This window comes from Danio rerio, chromosome 1 (genome assembly GCF_052040795.2).
Source record: "Danio rerio strain M-AB ecotype USA chromosome 1, GRCz13ab, whole genome shotgun sequence".
Taxonomy (NCBI): domain Eukaryota; kingdom Metazoa; phylum Chordata; class Actinopteri; order Cypriniformes; family Danionidae; genus Danio; species Danio rerio.
Window position 1 is genome coordinate 51,840,376 of NC_141021.1, and position 18,629 is coordinate 51,859,004.

General features: G+C 34.6%; 2 protein-coding genes across 5 annotated transcripts in view; both read right to left on the minus strand.

The window, feature by feature from the left end:
- Nucleotides 1-512: 512 nt before the first annotated feature.
- Nucleotides 513-9,763, minus strand: si:dkeyp-80c12.8. Of its 2 annotated transcripts, XM_087235032.1 has the most exons (6): nucleotides 7,637-9,763; nucleotides 6,011-7,564; nucleotides 5,848-5,906; nucleotides 2,585-2,734; nucleotides 1,562-2,051; nucleotides 513-1,299 (listed from the first exon to the last, which is right to left on the minus strand). In XM_087235032.1, the coding sequence occupies exons 3-5, from the start codon at nucleotides 5,891-5,893 to the stop codon at nucleotides 1,948-1,950; spliced, it is 300 nt and encodes a 99-aa protein (XP_087091158.1). In that variant the 5' UTR covers nucleotides 5,894-5,906; nucleotides 6,011-7,564; nucleotides 7,637-9,763; the 3' UTR covers nucleotides 513-1,299; nucleotides 1,562-1,947. The 2 variants fall into 2 exon arrangements, with proteins under 2 accessions (XP_087091158.1, NP_001313481.1); NM_001326552.1 differs by lacking the exons at nucleotides 513-1,299; nucleotides 6,011-7,564; nucleotides 7,637-9,763 and adding an exon at nucleotides 5,986-6,002 and having other exon boundaries at nucleotides 1,725-2,051.
- gsk3bb (glycogen synthase kinase 3 beta, genome duplicate b) overlaps nucleotides 9,319-18,629 on the minus strand; it is a 44,864-nt gene continuing 35,553 nt past the window's right edge. Inside the window, exons 9-12 of one of the 3 annotated variants that reach the window (XM_087235780.1) lie at nucleotides 18,265-18,451; nucleotides 15,354-15,449; nucleotides 11,709-14,616; nucleotides 9,319-10,256 (exon numbers count right to left, since the gene is read on the minus strand). In XM_087235780.1, coding sequence (XP_087091906.1) covers nucleotides 14,549-14,616; nucleotides 15,354-15,449; nucleotides 18,265-18,451 — 351 coding nt within the window. In that variant the 3' untranslated portion in view covers nucleotides 9,319-10,256; nucleotides 11,709-14,548. Of the gene's footprint in view, nucleotides 10,257-11,708; nucleotides 14,617-15,353; nucleotides 15,450-16,781; nucleotides 17,549-18,071; nucleotides 18,452-18,629 lie in introns of those variants that run through there. The other 2 variants (NM_001145688.1, XM_087235781.1) reach the window with 2 other exon arrangements.

Genomic DNA, 18,629 nt, shown 5'->3' on the forward strand with positions numbered 1-18,629 from the left:
ATTTGTTTGATCCTTTACTGCAAAATTACAGAGGAAATTACTTATAATAACAATAGTCATATTTGCGTGTTCACACTGCAACACAGCTGTTAATGCTCTATTATATCTTTTATTGAATAACATTTTATTTTAAACTGAGAAAAATAATGAACAAAACTGTAGTTAAACTTGCTTATTGTCCAATAGATGGCGCCATCATAAACTCTTCAACAAATTATCACTATCTGTTTGGAAGCATAAAAGTTTAAAATTAACTATTTATTTGAACTCAAGTTTTTAGGTGACACGTGTATAGTTAACTACACCTTTATTTGTAAGCATTAAACACGGAAAAATCCTGAAGATTTAATTATTTATTTCAAAGCAGTCCGTTTCACCGCACTAAAATATGCCTCCATCACAAGCATTGGCCACCGGGACCCTTCTCAACATCTGCAGCCGTCAGTGGGTCGCATAAAAGCACCTAAATGACAAGGATAAGCAGCAAAAAAACGTGTGCCTTAGGCTGGATGTCAATTTTCGGTTCTCAGATGGTCTTTATTACACATCATTAGCCACAAAATGAAATCTTAAATGATCTCTTAATCGTTTGTTCACAAAGTTCAGACATCTGATTTTAGAAAAGATTATGAAGCGGATTAAGAGCGGTTATTAAAGGACGGCGATATGGATTTTTATTGGTCACTTTAATTCTCGAACTATTTGTTGACTACCATTCTTTACATCCAAATGTTACTGAGAAATAAATACAAGGGTTTGGAAGGCCATAAGAAGTACTTCACAGACGACAAAATACACTCTTAAAAAGTAATTTTTTAACGCATTTCTTCGGATTACTTGAGTTTAGTAACGGAATACAAATGGCATAAAATAACTCTTTGAATTGTACGATTGTATTAAATTGTACTTAATTAAACCTAACATAGCCTATATTCACTTATGAAGTGGTATTACTTAATTAAATTGAATTATGATTTTCAATGTATTGACACTTTCAAATTGCATGTTAATGGGACAATGATGTTGAAAATGCTAGTCAGCAAACAAAATGACATTTATTGACTTTTTATTATAGTTAGATGTGGGTCAGGGTTGGTTTGTAATACTTCTAATAAATTAGTAAATTACAAGTTTTCTTTTTCAATTATTATTTTTTTTCTCCATGCAATCCAGTTGCATTATGTGACCTTAATCTTTATGTGAAATAACAGTTAAAATTTCAGCAGTGACGTTAATTCACATTTTAGTAGTTTGAAAAACAACAAAAGTACATTGTAAAATATATATGATCAATTAGTCCTGAGAGCATATTAAACTAAGTTATCCATGTTCTAACTTTTATAAGTTAGGCAAGCTGTTTCAAGTCAGTTTAACATAATATAAGTTTAATGGACTCATAAAAATTATATATATATATATATATATATATATATATATATATATATATATATATATATATATATATATATATATATATATATATCTTTTTTTTATATATATATATATATTATATATATATATGCTCTCAGGACTAATTGATCATATATATTTTACAATGTACTTTTGTTGTTTTTCAAACTACTAAAATGTGAATTAACGTCACTGCTGAAATTTTAACTGTTATTTCACATCAAGATTAAGGTCACATAATGCAACTGGATTGCATGGAGAAAAAAAATAATAATTGAAAAAAAACTTGTAATTTACTAATTTATTTAACACATTTTCACAATATAACTGCCATTCGAGTACCACCTTTTTAAAATGTTATGAAATACAGTTTGTGTATGTGTGTGTGAAGGCCTCATTGTTTGTTAGGTTTTTCTGTTGCAGTGATTAACTATTTGCTACACTTAATTTAATAGCATTTCACCGCTTGCAAAACCTACAGAAAGGCAGGACTGAGTTGATAAATATTTCTGATTATATGATGACAGGATGTGTTGCTCAGTTGCAGAGGTCAGTGTTGCAGCATGTAGCATTGACATCTTCATTCAACGTATAGATCAAGCAGAACGATCTAGTCATACAGGAACGGATGGAGGCGGAACCTGCAGAAACCAATGATTAAAATTGAATTAGATACAATATAGTTGAAGTCAAAAATAATGTTTAACAGAGCAATACTTTTTTCACAGTATTTCCTGTAATATTCTTTTCTGGAGAAAGTCTTATTTGTTTTATTTTGGCTAGAATAAAAGCAGTTTTACATTTTTTTAAAACAATTTTAAGTTCAATATTGTTAGCCCACTTAAACAATATTATTTTTCGATAGTCTACAGAACAAACCATCGATAAACAACGACTTACATAATTGCCATAACTTGCCAAGTTATCCCAAGTAACCTAGTTAAGCCTTTAAATGTCACTTTAAGCTATATAGAAGTGTCTTGAAAAATATCCAGTCAAATATTATTTACTGTCATCATGGCAAAGATAAAATAAATAAGTTATTAGAAATGAGTTATTAAAACTGTTATGTTTAGAAATGTGTTGAACAAAATTTGCTTTCTGTTAAACAGAAATTGGGGAAAAAATATAAGAGGCTTATAATTCTAACTTTCAATGTATATTATGAATTTACCCAGTATTTGAGGCCTAAGTTGGATGTGTGTGCAGACATCGAAGCTTCCAAAACACGTCTGCACTGATGGAGTACATTGGAGGCTGGTCCCTTTGGAAATACACAGGTTACACTTCAACGCCATTACAGTGTACGATACACGAGCAAGATCTGAGTCAGGAAAAGAGAGAAAAAAACATTCATAAAGCATAGTCAGTGATTTCACCAGAGAGAACATGTTCCTGGACCAACATCTACACTCGCCAGCCAATTTATTAGGTTCACCTCACTAGTATTAGGTTAGACCCACTGTTTTCTTTAGATCTGCCTTAATCCTTCGTGGTATAGATTCAACAAGGTACTGAAAAAATATATATTTGATCCATATTGACATGATAGCATCACGTAGTTACTACATAGTTGGCTGCCCATCCATGATGCGAATCTCCTATTCCACCACATCACAGAAGTGCCCTACTGGATTGAGATACGGTGACTGTGGAGGCCATTTGATTACAGTGAACTCATTGTCAAGTTCAAGAAACCAGTCTTAGATGATTCACGCTTTATGACATGGCGGGTTATCCTGCTGGAAGCAGCCATGAGAAGATGGGTACACTGTGGTCATAAAGTGTGGTACACTGTTGCCTTTCTATCAGCTCGAACCAGTCTGGCCATTCTCCTCTGACCTCTAGCATTAACAAGGCATTTGCGCCCACAGAACTGCCGCTCACTGGATATTTTCTCTCTTTCAGACCATTCTCTGCAAACCTTACAGATGGTTGTGCGTGAAAATCCCAGTAGATCAACAGTTTCTGAAATACTTGGACCAGCCCGTCTGGCACCAACAACCATGCCACGTTCAAACTCACTTAAATCACCTTTAATCCACATTCTGATGCTCAGAGCAGATCATCTTGACCATGTCATGCCTAAATCCATTGAGTTGCTACAATGCGATTGGCTGATTAGAAATTTGCATTAGCAAGCAGTTGGACAGATGTACCTAATAAAGTGGCCGTGTATATTGAGTGTATGTTGATACTGATAACATTCCAATCAGCCGGTCAAAATTAACGAATTTTGAAAAAGTTTACATCTTATGTTAAGTTTGGGCTTAGAGTTAGGGTTATGTACTTCTGATTGTAACCATTATTCCTCTCTGATTTTGGGAATAATTTACAGTTATGGCTGGGGTTAGGGGGGTAGGGATGGATTACATTTTTGAGCAAAAATGAGATTACATGACATGTTAATACTGGATCACACCCACCCATAAAGCGCTGGTGTTACAAAAAGAAAACATTGCATACACATCAAAAACAGCACTCAAAAGTCTGCTGCTTGTTCAAACTACTTTTTTAAAATTATTTGAATCAGCCCACTTATGTTGTTTTTGGGACAACTTAATTGTTTTATGTTCAATGCACTTAAATAAAAAACAATAATAATATTATTTTAGAAAATATTATTTTCACCTTTATTGAAAGGACAGTGGAGATTTACATAGAGGAAAGTATGGGGAGCAGAGATAGGGGAAGGAATCAGCAAAGGACCTCGAGCTGGGAATCGAACTCAGGTCATCACAAGCAACTGGATGCTTTTGGCGCCGACCAATCAACTTATATTTGTAAAAATGATGTCCTGTACATCTTTTTTCAACTCAAGCAGAGTTGTCATGCTTTGCCTGCACTGTAAAACAGCTGGAGTTTAACTGTGGCTGAGGAAGCCAAGTGTTTCTTATACTCAAGGACATCCACGTCCTGAGGAAGAAACTCTTTGTTATTAAAGGGGAACTATTTGCTCTTTTTTTATAAGTCGAAATATAAGTGTCCCTATAATGTTCCTGTAAAGCAGGGGTGCTCAATCCTGTTCCTGGAGATCTACCTTCCTGTACAGTTTAGCTCCTACCCTGATCAAACCCGGCTGAACTAATTAATTAGGACCTGAAATCCACTTGATAATTACAGACAGGTGTGTTTGATAAGGGTTGCAACTGAAATCTGCAGGAAGGTAGATCTCCAGGAACAGGATTAGCCACCCCTGCTGTAGAGCGTCAACTCCAAATACTCCACACACTATTTAGTATACCACTTATTTAGATGGACAATTTTAAATGGAAGCAAGACATGGCATTTTCATGTGCGTCTCTTTAAATGCAAATGAACTTCTGCAAAAGAAGGTGGAGTCTCTACAGCACTTGTCTCAGATATTTACCAACACCTTAGTTTGACTTTGATTATCACGTCTGTGTCATGTGAAGTTCTTCCTCAATGTAAATCTATTATCTACATGCTTTTTAAAAGCCTTGTCAGATTAAGTGAAGTTTAAATTTAAACTAATTTCAAGAGGAGCACATGCTCATGATTGACCCAGCTGACCCACATTAGCCAATCATGATCCTCCAATCAAAGAATCCCAAGTCACTATATAAATATCCTCATTTCCTTTCTACGACTATCTTCATCTGGAAGAAACCCCCCTCCTCCCTTCTTCCACCTTTATCCAGAATGGGTGGCACGGTGGCCCAGTGACTAGCACTGTTGCCTCACAGCAAGAATACCAATGGTGTTGAGTCCTCGCTGGGTTGGTATTTCTGTGCAGAGTTTGCATGTACTCCCCGTGTTCCACTGGTTTGCCTGGTTTCCTCCCACCATACAGAAGTTCACCTTTGCCTCAGCAGCAGGGAAGTTTGAAGATCGACCTGAACTCAATCTCCCCTCGCCCTGCGAAGGGGGGGCTGGGCACAAGGATCCCTTGAGCTCAGGGCTCTCTCCCGGGACAGCAATCCAAACAAGCTATATAAATCATGAGCTAAGTGTGAACTCTTGAAACTCCTGTTGCATGGTTTTCTGGCGACACTAGATGTGGCATATACTGACCAACATGACAAACTATTTACAATGGGCATCTTATGCATTTAGTAACTAATATTTGCTGGTATGCTTAAATAAAATGAAGAAAAGAAACACTTAGCCCCAAACAAACTTCCAAAATCAATGTCTCAGAATGCCCATAAGATTGGTTTAGGCCATCTAGACAAGAATTATGCTTGATAATTGTAACGCAGCATATTTTACAATGAATGCTTGGTTGTTTTTAACTCAGTTTTTCGATTGAGAATTTGGGTTTGTGCATGCATATTTAACCCAAAATTGCTAAGAAACAGCACTGTATGAGATTCTAATATGTAATTCTAACCTATTTTTATGGACCTAATATGTTTGTGAAAGTTGAATCAGGTTCAGTAATTGATTGAGAAGTGAGAAATGAAAAAGACTTACCATGAGTAAAAATCACCAGGATGCAAACAGCACAAAGTTTCTTCATTTCTCTTGTATGTCTGGCATAAAATAATAAATGTAACACTGGTTTAGATTTGATCAACCTAAGAAAAATAGGCTTATATATGTTAGTCTTACCAATAAGCTGATGGCCGTTTCTCACCTTGTAGATGGACACAAGTGGACTGATAAACTTTTAAACAGTCAGTGGGAGGTTTCTCGAAATGTGCGTCATCCACAGTCTTTCCTAATGTGATCATTAAATGGGAAATTAATGTGTAACAATATAAATTATAAAATATTTAAATTACCATGTAAATAGAGAGCTATAAGAAACCACTTGGCAATTGTTAGTTTCTTTGGATTAGTAGTTGAGTAAAATGTCAAAATATATTACTCAATGAATGCATCAATACATTTCTGTTAGTAAATTATAGCTTCTTTTCCTCAGAAAATGAGAATTAAACAGAACATAAGCAATGTTTTGTTGTGATTTGTTGTAATTGAAAGTTATAGTTATTCCACCAAATATAAATTATTAAAAGTTATCAAAAGTTTTTTTTAAATGGTGCTTGGTCAAAATATTAGTATAAATCATAAAAGCTCTTGATATAACTTTTTCATTTTTTTTCTTTAATTTTTTTCAAGAAAAATGCTGTAAAGGACAAAATTTTTATTCCGAAAAATAGCAAAAAGCCAAACAAACTACTAACGGTAGAAATCAAAGTAAAGCTTAAAACACAAACATATCTAAACATGAATGAAATTAGATTTTTATTAGTACTTTCTTTTAGCAAAGCTCTAATTTGTGCTGTATTCATTATCAAAATCAGCTCTTTTCTTGCTGAGTTAGGCTTGTATGATCTGAACACTGTGGACTATTGTTTTTTTACACTGTTACTTTTTACTCTAAGAATTAATAATGATTTGCAACATTTGTGCAGCAGCAGTGTGATGCCTGTTGGTTATCTGTGAAACAGCACAAAGGCTTTATTCAGTGATGATACATGGTAAACTAAGACTGGTGTCTTGAATTTTATCATTGAACAGCCAAGGTCATGGAGAGGCAGCTTTTAAATACAGCAACACTTGTAGGCCTACTATTGTCATTATATTGAATAACCAACAATACTTTTTACTTTTATTTTAAATAAAGTTGGTGAGAAATTGAGTATTTGTGAGTTCACTCAAAATGTATACACTCAACAGGTAAAGTCTAGAAGGGATATGTGAATACACACATCAATAAGCCTATAGCATAAATTTTGTGACAACTATAATTACAACTTTTATGTTAGGTAGGTTTACGGCTATTGTAGGAGTAGACATTAATAAAAGACAATTCAACAGGTAATTTAATAATGTAAAAAAATTCTCATTAACATTAATAGACAATGACTAAAGACAAAGTCCGTTTAATAACGAATGTTATAGTCTTTGCAATAAAATACACTAGACTTTGATCACTTCTAGCAACAATCACGGCTGTAGATTACCCATAACACACTCCGAGACATTTCGCGCCTACTGAGTTCCCGCGTCTGACCACAAGATGGCGTTCAATTTCACAGTGGATTCCCATCAAGTATCGGCGTAAGTTTCTAAATAAACTATTATTTAATTGTTTAATTAATGTTTCTGTTCGTGACAGAAATCAATATCGTTACTAACTCGATAACTCGATAAGTGTTAACCGTCTGACCAAGACGTTGAATATCTGAGGGGTTTATCAAACCAGCAAAACAAAACAACATCCCCTTCATTGCACCGCGTGCTAAAATTCACTCACTCGTTTTAATTCTCTACTAAGTGAACTATATTAGTGGACTAATGTCAGGAATGGTCAATGAGAGAGTATAAGAGTGTGATTAAAAACCTTTCATCTTTGCTTCAACCCTTGTGTGCTGTTGGGGATGTTTTCATCCACTTTTGGGTGATTTTGAGGCTTAATTTGGCCACAACTTTCTGTTTCAGCTAGCAGAATGGTTTTTAGTGACAAATCTTATTTTGACACATATTTTGAGAAAATGCTTTGAAAACCTCAACAATACACTCTGTGCAAATGTACTTGTTTTTCCTGTTATAATAGTTGAGTTAAAATACCTTATAACCCATCTATAGGTTAGCCTATTATAGCCCCTTCCCAACTATGGGTTATTTTAACCCAATGCATTGAGTTATATAATTTATCCCAATGCATTGGGTTATTTTGATTAAATGTTATTTTTTCGATTCTGGTACTACTACTATTAATACTGTAATTATGACTGTGTAAATAGATAAATGTCTCTGTTGTGTCCTAAGGGTGAGAATGACGGCTGTATCATCTCTTCAAAAAAAAAAAAAAAAACTGTAGAGATGAACTCATGAAGTACATCCATTTAATATATTATTAATATAGATAGTGTGCGTTTGCATCATCATCAAAAAGTGCTGGTGAAAATGATATAAACACGACACAGAGAGGTAATTTGATTAAAAAAAAACAATATTATTTTGCTAGAGCTTAAACTTTAAATGAAAAAACAAAATTATGCACCATATTAATACAGCAGTTCTCTGTCAGTTAAATCAGTTGACTGTTGAAATGCAAAATTTTAACCCAACTGGTTGAGTTAAAATATGAATAACATAATAAAGGTTATAAATAACCCAACAAAGTACCAAATATTTAACTTAACTGGTTGAATTATTAATAAATAACCTAATAAAGGATAACAATAACATAACAAAGCACAGTATATGTTTAACTCAACCATGGGGTTGAATAAATAACTCAACGTTTTTATTGTGTATGTTACGGATGAAAACATCCACTGAATTTAACTGCTGTAAAATGCTTAAAATAAATATTTTTTTCTATTTGTTTTTAGCATAAACCTTTTAATCAACCTCAGTCCTGATCAAAACTACTGAATTGCATAGAAAATTGCAGAATTTTAACTCTTTAATTGCCAAATTCATAAATGATGTCAGTGATTTATTGAAAAAAAAAACACACACACAAAATGACGTATTTTAAATATAAAAAGTTATGGACTGGATGTTTTCTTACCTTTTATCAAAGTCTACCTGAGCACTGAATGCTAATTTAGTCAAAAAAAATTGTTTAGTTAAAACAAAGCATCAAATTGAACTTTTCAGATAGATATTGTTCAATCCTGACCACATCAACTTGATCAATTCATTGAATTGCTGCCATGTCATTGGCTGATTACGCTCTTTGTTTTAAGAAGCAATCCAACAGGTGTAATTAATAAAATGGCCAGTGAGTGTTTTAGGAAAATTGTATGACTATTTTTTTTTTTAATCATTGACCAAATTAACAAGGGTTATGTTCATATTTTGAACCCTTTCCAAATATCTTTTGTGTTTCACAAATACAATTCATACATGACTGAAAGAGTGAAAGTTTTCATTAATTCATAATATATGAGATATTTAGCAATAAAAAGAGAGCCAACAGCGTGGTAAGAGTGAGGCTAACCTACGCTTTATTTAATGCAGTACAGTATCAGGTGACTTCTCTAAACCAGAACACGGAGGACAGAAAACACACACCAGTATGAACAAGAAGAGACGCTCAGCATCCTGTCACAGGTGGGTAACAAATAATAAAAAAATCTGATTCAGTGGCTGTTGACTGAAGAATAGCACTTTATATATGTGCAAGGATGTGCTTAAAAAAAGTTTATGAACATTAAAAAAAAAAGATTGTAGTGCTACATAACATCGCTCCCTTTAAGTGCTGCTGAAAGCATTTTACAACACCTCAATCACAAATCAAAAATATATTATTGCAACTAATTAATACTGAAAATACATGATTAACATGAGCATTTCATAACCATAAAAAAACTCTGTTATCAAAAATTAAAGTAGGAATTCCTCCAACAGGAGATTAAGTTAAAAGTATAAAAAAGGAAAATAATATTAATAATAAACAAGAAACTCTGTAAAATGTATTTTCCCTGCTGTGAGAGTGAAGTAATCTGAACAAGAGCTCAAAAGATGACATTTCTGAAGGCGAAATGCATATATTATTTAATCAAATGATTACTGTAATTATCTGTAAGGTAATGATATTATATTTTGAGTGATGGAGGACTGTCGTTAAATTAAAAGAAGTAAATAAATATAAAAATACAGGAGTTATTGTGCCAGTTAACAACAGAACAGTTCACCAAAAAATAAATAAATACAAATTAAAATTGTCATAATTTAATCACTTTCATAATGTTTTAAGCTTGTACTTTGAAAAGTGTATATATAGTATTGAGTTCTGTAATAATTGTCACATTATATCAGCGATGCCTTACCAAGTGTCAAAAATATTATTTTTGTATGTTATGAATTATACTGTATAGGAACATGTTTCATTTTCATTTATTTTCTTTTCAGCTTAGTCCCTTTATTAATCCGGGGTCGCCACAGTGAAATGAACCGCCAACTTATCCAGCATATGTTTTATGCAGCGGATGCCCTTCCAGCTGCAACCCATCACTGGAAAACATCCATACACACTCATTCACAAACATACACTATGGGCAATTTAGCTTACCCAATTCACCTACACCACATGTTTTTGGGCTTGTGGGGAAAACTGCAGCACCCGGAGGAAACCCAAAGGGAGAACATGCAAACTCCACACAGAAAAGCCAACTGACCCAGCCGAGGCTGGAACTAGCAACCTTGTTGCTGTGGGGTGATCGTGCTACCCCGTATTTAATATTATTGTTGTTCATACATAATGAATCAAACAATTATAATGCAAAAATTAAGCCCCGGTCATTACACGTTTTTTTTGTCGGTTACGAAAGTCACTATGTCAGATTATGCCATTTTTTTCTTGATAAAATCGTGACTTGTCGTGGGAAGCAAATGTGCCAGACTACACGTTCCTTCACGATCAGTCATCCTGTGACGTCTACGAGTGTTATTTCCCAAAGCAGTCACATTGCTGTAACAATATTTATAATCTCATTTACAATTCGTTTGTTTTTTTAAATCTTATTTTAATCTCAATAAACACTGATGCTTGCAGACAACCAATAACCAGGCTACATTATTTAAGGGTGCTCATTAGGATAGGATCACACTTATAATTCTTTTTTAACAGGGGCGTAGCCGGTGCCTAAAACAAATATATATATATATATATATATATATATATATATATATATATATATATATATATATATATAGCGAGAAAGAGGGAGAGATGCGCTTACAGCCTGTTAGTTATGAAATGTATTAATTATGGAATAATTTCTTCAGAGAAATTAAATTAAATATAAAAAGGCAAGTAATAATGTCCTTGTGTGTTACATCCAAAATCCTTATATTTTGAGTTTAGAGTTTAGAAGAAAGAAGGAAAGCCTTTCAGGTTTGACATCACGAGAGAGAGTAAATGATTATGATTTTTCATATTTGAACAAACTTCACTTTTCAAGAGATTGGTTGAGGCTGGAAGGGCATCCGCTGCGTAAAACATATGCGGAATAAGTTGGCGGTTCATTCTGCTGTGGCGACCCCGGATTAATAAAGGCACTAAGCCGAAAAGAAAATGAATGAATGAACAGACTTCACTTTTAAGTTTGCAGCAGAGACAGATGGATATTCTTTCAACAGCACTTCTGGGAGGAACATAAACAGCTTAAAGTTTTTGTTCTTGTGTGCTGATTTACAGCCATACAAAAACACAGATGAGCCTCGGCTGTGCACTTCCACTAACACTAGGGGACACTAAAGGGGAGAGAAAAACATCCAGAAATATGGAAGCAAAGTGGAAACATTCCCATCCAGATGGTTAAAGGTCTCGTACTGAGCTCGGTCACTCATTCTTGCTAATTACTAATCACAGATTACACCAGTTTGAGATCTAAATCATGACATCTTCCTTTTGGCTGGGATTTGCAGTGCAGAAATGTGTTCAGACGTGAATGTGTTCAGCTTTAAGGTCCTGATTGGTTTCGCACTTGTTTCTTTTAGCTCGCTAACGGTTGAGGAATCAGCATACAGTATTTATAGACAGAAGTACAACATGCTTTCTCACACAGACACACATACACACACTCACACACACACACTCACTTACAGAAAATGATCTGGAATATTTATGATTTTTTTTTTAATATGCTTTTTTTGAAAGCAGCAAAAAGAGCTATGCTCACCAAAGGTGCGAATATTGATTAAAAATGCAACAATATTATGAAATATTATTACTATTTAAATTAACAGTTTTGTAGTTAAACCAATTTTAAAATGTAGTTTCTTTTTGTGATGCAAAGCTGAATTTTCAGCTTCGTTGCTTCAGTCTTTGTCACATGATCCTTTTAAATCATTCTAATATGATGATTTGATAAACATTTATTATTATTATTATTATTATTACTACTATTTACTTGAAAATGAAAAGTTGTTGCTTAATCTTTTGGAAGGCATCGCACTACCATCGGAAGGTTTGAAAGTTTAACTTTTTATGATTTAGATATTCATCATATTATAGATGTTTTTAATTTCACAAAAGATTAATTTTCCAAAATAAATGCTGGTCTTTGGTCTTTTCTATTAAGTGTCTAGCCGTTTCCTTATTTTTAAAAATGATTTTGGTTTTAAAATAAAATCAGTTTGCCATTTGATTTTGTAATTAGGTCCAGAAAACTTTTTGAGGTTTGCATTCAGCAACATATATAGTTATCTGTGATTTCTTAATAATCATGTGGCACAAAATAAGTATTTATGCAATAAACAGTCAGTTTATTATCAGGCCTGTCATGATAGGAAATTTTGGATATATTGTCACAGAAATTGTTGCGATAATCAGCATTATTGTGACTTTGAGATCGTTTTTTGCCACTGATTATATAATGATTATATAGTAGCATAATAATGCAATAGCCATAAAAACTTCTCGCTCTTAAGGTTATTTAGATTCTATTGTTTGATGTTCAATAGGTAAATGCCCTATTATATTTACTATTAAATGTCCTATTAGGTAAATGCCCAATTATAAACTTTGACACCAGTGAAGTAGAACGTAAACGTCCTTGTAAAATGGCTTTAACGTTATTTGTGAATTCGTAAATATATATTGCAATGGCAAAAAATGAGGTGACCTCCAAGTATTGGACGATAAGTCAATTATAGGCAACATAGGCCCATTCTGGAAATGTAACCCTATATACATTTCTGGAGATCGCTAATTATGTAGCCAGAGCTACATATAGCTGCATTTTGTCTTTAAAACGAACGCTACGAGGCAGTATGAGTTAGAGACCGCCGAAGAACGGTTTCAGAAAGCAGGTAAGACAAAAACAAAAGCCAAAAAATAAAATAAACATGTAAATAACAGCGCGATTATGTGGTAAAATCTGAAAACGTGGTAAAAGAGGGGCTTTTCTTATTCTGGATTGCTTTTCAAAACACTGTCAGTTGGTTTTAGGGAACTGGGTGGACCCTGGTCAATTGATGCTTTTTAAAACACTATCGTTTGGGTTAGGGAGTGGGGTGGGTGGGGGTATTAGTCAACAGCGACCTCAGCGGTGGTGGTGGATTTACAGTGGCCTCAGCGTTGGTGGTGGATTTATGCGGGAAGAGTAGGTGCGAATGGCACTCTCGAGAGACGTTTGAGATCTCAAAATGCATACACAGCAGCTTCTGGTGGATTTGCAAAAACAAAAACTGCAAAAAAAACATACCTCCTGGAATGTATTTGGTGCTCTCCAGAAATGTATATAGGGGTACGGGTATAATGGGAGTTAATAAATATACTAAATTAGCAAAACTCTACTTACTATTGTTGAGTCATGGCCTGAGGAGAGTACGCTAATGTACTTCTCCACCACGTTGTTACCATGTTATTTTTACAACATTTCACAATATTACTCTTTTCTGCATCCTTGATTAAATAAATGCAGCTTTGATAATCTAAAAAACTTTCAAAAATGTATTTTAAAAAATCATAAATATTCCAACTTTTTATCCGATCGTGTGTTACAACATCTGCAGAGTTCAGCGAAGTTCTATACAACAGGAAGACGAGCAGAAAACTAATAGATAACGTCACTCTTTCAAAAGTGGTCCAAACAAAAAAAAAACATACACAGCAGCAAACAGCTTAAGCATACAACATATCCGCCCAATACTGAGGGTAAAGGCAAAAGTCATTAGCATATATTTCACACAGTCTACACAATGTACACAAGCCCTGGAAATCTTGTCCATGCCATTAAACCGGCTCAGAAACCAGCTAATGCGTGTGAGCTCATAATCAAAATCTCTGTCTCTACCCATAGTTGACCAGGAGACGATTATAAAAGAAGCAGCGGCTACAGCATACAGATTTCCCTTTAAAAAAATGTCCAAGTAGACCTGTGAGAAACACATTTGTAGGTGTAACGGTGTATATAAGTGTGTGTGTGTATATATATCTATCCATATATAGGGAGAGAATTGTCAAACATCACCGCAGACAGTCCTGAGGTATGTTTCTGAGCCCTCGTTTCGTCCTTTAGAGCAAATAAATTAATAATAATAAAAACAAAGACAATGGCTAGGGGAAGGACTGATTGGTGCATCCATCATATCAGGAGCTTTTCGATTTGTTTTAGCCACGCCCATGGCTCCGCCTGTGATTCATAAAGTGGGCGTGGCTAATAAGCAGCAGCGGAAAAGTGAACCATTGATGCGTGGATGGCGTTCAAGTTGAAGGATTCGGAGCGGCAGAGGCAGCGTTGGTGTTCAGACCACGATCACCACTGTTGGCACCTGAAATGGTAAAGAGAAATGTATTTTAGGATCTTGCGTCACTTCACTGAAAAAAAGGCTGGTCATCCTTGAATTTTAAAAAGCTGATTATTTATGAGGAACGAAATTAATATGTAGTTCTCTAAATTGATTTCTAATGTCGGTAAATGTGACATGATTACTTGATTGAGGAGCTCAGCTGCAAGCAATCATAAGCACGTGATCCTCCTGAAATTAGTTAATAAATAAACTCCGCAAATCGAGTCTTCAAATCACTAGATATATTATGTACGTGGTATACTTCTCTATTATTCTTTCTCTCTATTTATTTACAGTTGTTAAATCTGCCATCTTCTATTGATTTTACATTTAGATTTTATCTCTAAAGAGTTTTTGACCGGTCAGAAATATAATGAAATGAAAAAATACAACAAAACGAAACAAACATCCAAACTGTCGTCTGTGGCATTGCCGTTGTTTGTTGCATTAGTGTTGTTATACCTGACCATGTCATATAGTCTATAACACACTCACAGTGTTATTTCCTTCATTTTGAGAGGAGTGAAATTTACATATGTGGTTTCTACAACTAGACGCGTTTAGAATTCATCTGGAATGCGTCCCAGACCACCTCATGCATTCCCGAGGTCATTTACTTCAGCATTTCTCATGATTGGATTTGCTTTCTGATCAGAAATAACACATGAAGTGGCCAGGTGTAAACAGCCCATTAGAGGCTGAAAGTGAAAATAACGAACCTGTTGCGGCTGAGGCAGACTGGGTAGAGTTTTCGGCCTGGTTCTGAGCATGTGCAGGGATCAGTACAGACGCCAGCGAGGGGTTATTGGACAACTCTAATGAATAAATGCAAAAGACATTAGTGTAAAAGACAACTTCCCAAGTGCAAATGCATTTATATTAATGTTCAACGTATCCTCTAAGGACACATTAAAGCGATAGTTCACCCAAAAATGTAAATTAATTACCCTGCAATCTACTCACCCTCAAGCCATCCACAGTGTATACAGTTTTCTTCTGTCGGGCAAACACATTTTAAATAGTTTAATTTTTTCCTTCCTGACCAATGCTGTTGGGTAAAGCTTCCAAAATCACATAAATCCGTCTTCAAGTAAACCCATACACCACCCATGGCTCACGTATGTCTTATAAAGTGGATCGATGTGTTTTTGTGACAAAAATATTTTCATTTTTTAATAAAGCATGACGTACGACACAAGACTCAATATTAGCAGAAGCTCCAGAAAGAGACGCATCCAGCAGGAACCTCTTACCACACAGTTTGTTCACCACAGAAGATGACTAGGAACAAGAAAAGTAGTTGGCTTGGTGTTACTGTACAGCGTTATACAGCATCTTACTCTTACACTTACGTTACGAATGCATTTTATCTCATGTAGTCGCCGGAAATAAGTGATTTGAGTTTATAATTAAAGAATGTAAAATATTTATGGTAACACTTTAGGTCACAATTCACGGTATAAACAAACCATAAACTAACACTAGTAACTTAATAAACTACTAGTTAGCTGTTTATTAATAGTTAGTGAGGTAGAAGTTGGGTTTAGGTTTTGGGTAGGATTAGGGATGCAAAATAAGATCATACTTTATAACTACTAACCCAACAAACCCACAACGTTGCCTCAATGTAGCGACTTTCCTACAACGTTGTACCAACCTTGTAAAAAGGTTGAGGATCTACGTTGTGGCTAAAGGTTATCATAACGGTGTCATAATCTTTCCATTTAAATGGTCGTTGCTTTAGGTTGTGCTTAGGTGGCATGGACAACCACTGTACAACCTTTACTCGTCATCAGTGAATCAGTTTAAATTTTTAACAGAGCGTTTGGCGTCTCATTCAGCAACGACCGAGGAGACGTGAGTTTTGCTTTATTTCTTCCTGATAAATAAGTCATCAGTGGTCATTTGTGTAGTCCTGTTGTGTCAAGCTCTGATTTGTCCTCTTGTTCACTGCCTATTTGGACTTGTGGATCCATCTCTGAACTGGATTCTCTGTTGGATTTCTTTCTCTGATTGCTTTCTCTGTACCAACAACTACACCTTGTCTTCGGCTGCGCTCCCTGGTTTTCGGTATTCTCCAGTCCACAGCTTCGATGCCCAGTGTCTGCATTTTAATTTGTTTTCTTGTTTACTTTTCTTGTTTGTTTAATATACTGTCGACTGACATTTTAATTAAGCCTAATTAAATATAGTTAACTATTTGATATAATCTAAACATTTTATACTGTTTGCTTATAATTAGATGTGTACTGTACGTATTAACTGTGAAATATATAATAAAAATGTTAGATTATATCCATTTGTGTGGCATTTTTACACTTAAAAGTTTATAAATGCAGTTATTTTATTGAAACGGAAATATGAATGAATATTTAATATTAAGCAATACTAGAAAACTGCTTATTCATGTTCTAGGCAGTATTTATAAGTTGCCAGGAAAAAAAGCATTAATACATGTAGTAAAAACATCGTCTCACGGTTGCTGAATGTCACACAACAACGTTGCTACAGCCTTCTCACGTCTTACATTTCTACGTTGTGACAATGTAGCGAGCACGTAAGCTGCGAACTTGCCTTTGAAAAAAAATGCAACATTGTACAGACATCGCTACATTGTAGATGTGTTTGTTGGGAATGAACAGTTAAAATCTTAATAATAGCATGAATTGTGACCTAAACTACAGTGTTTAAAGTGTTGCCATATTTTTTTTGACAAAAACACATTAATTCGCTTCAAAAGATGTCTGTTAACCCCCTGGTGGTGTATTGGTTAGTCTGACAACAGATTTATGTGCTTTTGGAAACTTCAAAATAAAAACCAATAGACAGCAGCATGGAAGAGCCAGAATAAAATTTAAAACCACTCAGAGTGTTCATCTGACAGAAGAATCTCATACGCACTGAGGAAATACAGCTGAAGTCAGAAATATTAGCCCTTTGATTTTTTTTTTCTTTTTTAAATATTTCCCGAATTATGTTTACTAGAGCAAGGAAATTTTCACAGTATGTCTGATAATATTTTTTCTTCTGGAGAAAGTCTTACTTGTTTTGGCTAGAATAAAAGCAGTTTTTAATTTTTTAAAACAATTTTAAGGACAAAATTATTAGCCCCTTTAAGCTAACTTTTGTCACAATAGTCTAAAGAATGAACCATCATTATACAATAACTTGCCTAATTACCCTAACCTGCCTAGTTAACCTAATTAACCTAGTTAAGCCTTTAAATGTCACTTTAAGCTGTATAGAAGTGTCTTGAAAAATATGTAGTCAAATATTATTTACTGTCATCATGGCAAAGATTAAATAAATCAGTTATTAGAAATGAGTTATTAAAACTATTATGTTTATAACTGTGTTGACAAAATCTGCTCTCTGTTAAACAAAAATTAGGGAAAAAATTAAACGGGGCTAATAATTCTGACTTCAACTGTATATACTTGAGGGTGTGTAAACTATGGGGTAATATTATTTTTTGGGTAAACTATTCATTTAACCAACATGTGCTTCTTCGTTTTAAAATGTTGCGTAATTTCTCAGCAAAGGTTCTGTCCCAGTGAAGCCATATGATGCCTCAAAAAATGAACCTAGCTGTAGTAGTGGAGCTTCTGTGTATTTGTGTGCAGCATTCACCCTGTGTGGTGAAATTAAACAGCACAGGCCGTTCTCTTCCATTGGGGAGCTTGAGGTTTGGCTCACGGAGCTCGTCGAAGAAAGTGTGAGCGCAGGCTTCCAGAGGAGTTAGACGGGCTGTAGGAGTATACTCCAACAATCGCGAACACAGAGCGATCGCCTCCGGAGGGGTCCGGGGCCGGAAAACCTGACACACACAACAACACAGGCCTTTTATTGCTCTATACAAACATTTGTATGGACAGTTAGTCTTTTTTTTTGTTCCTTCTATGGATGTCAATGGCTGCTTTTTTCTAAAATTCTTCAGAATATCTTGTTTAGAAGAAGGAAATTCAAGTTTAGAACTATTACAGTGTGAGTTTCTA

What these genes read in the sequence shown, in the direction of transcription:
- si:dkeyp-80c12.8 (XM_087235032.1), bottom strand. Translation starts at nt 5,893, where the DNA reads ATGAAGAAACTTTGTGCTGTTTGCATCCTGGTGATTTTTACTCATG. An exon ending in CCTGGTGATTTTTACTCATG is followed by an intron (nt 2,735 to 5,847) that starts GTAAGTCTTTTT and finishes TTCCTGACTCAG; the next exon opens with ATCTTGCTCGTGTATCGTAC. An exon ending in ACTTAGGCCTCAAATACTGG is followed by an intron (nt 2,052 to 2,584) that starts GTAAATTCATAA and finishes TGGTTTCTGCAG; the next exon opens with GTTCCGCCTCCATCCGTTCC.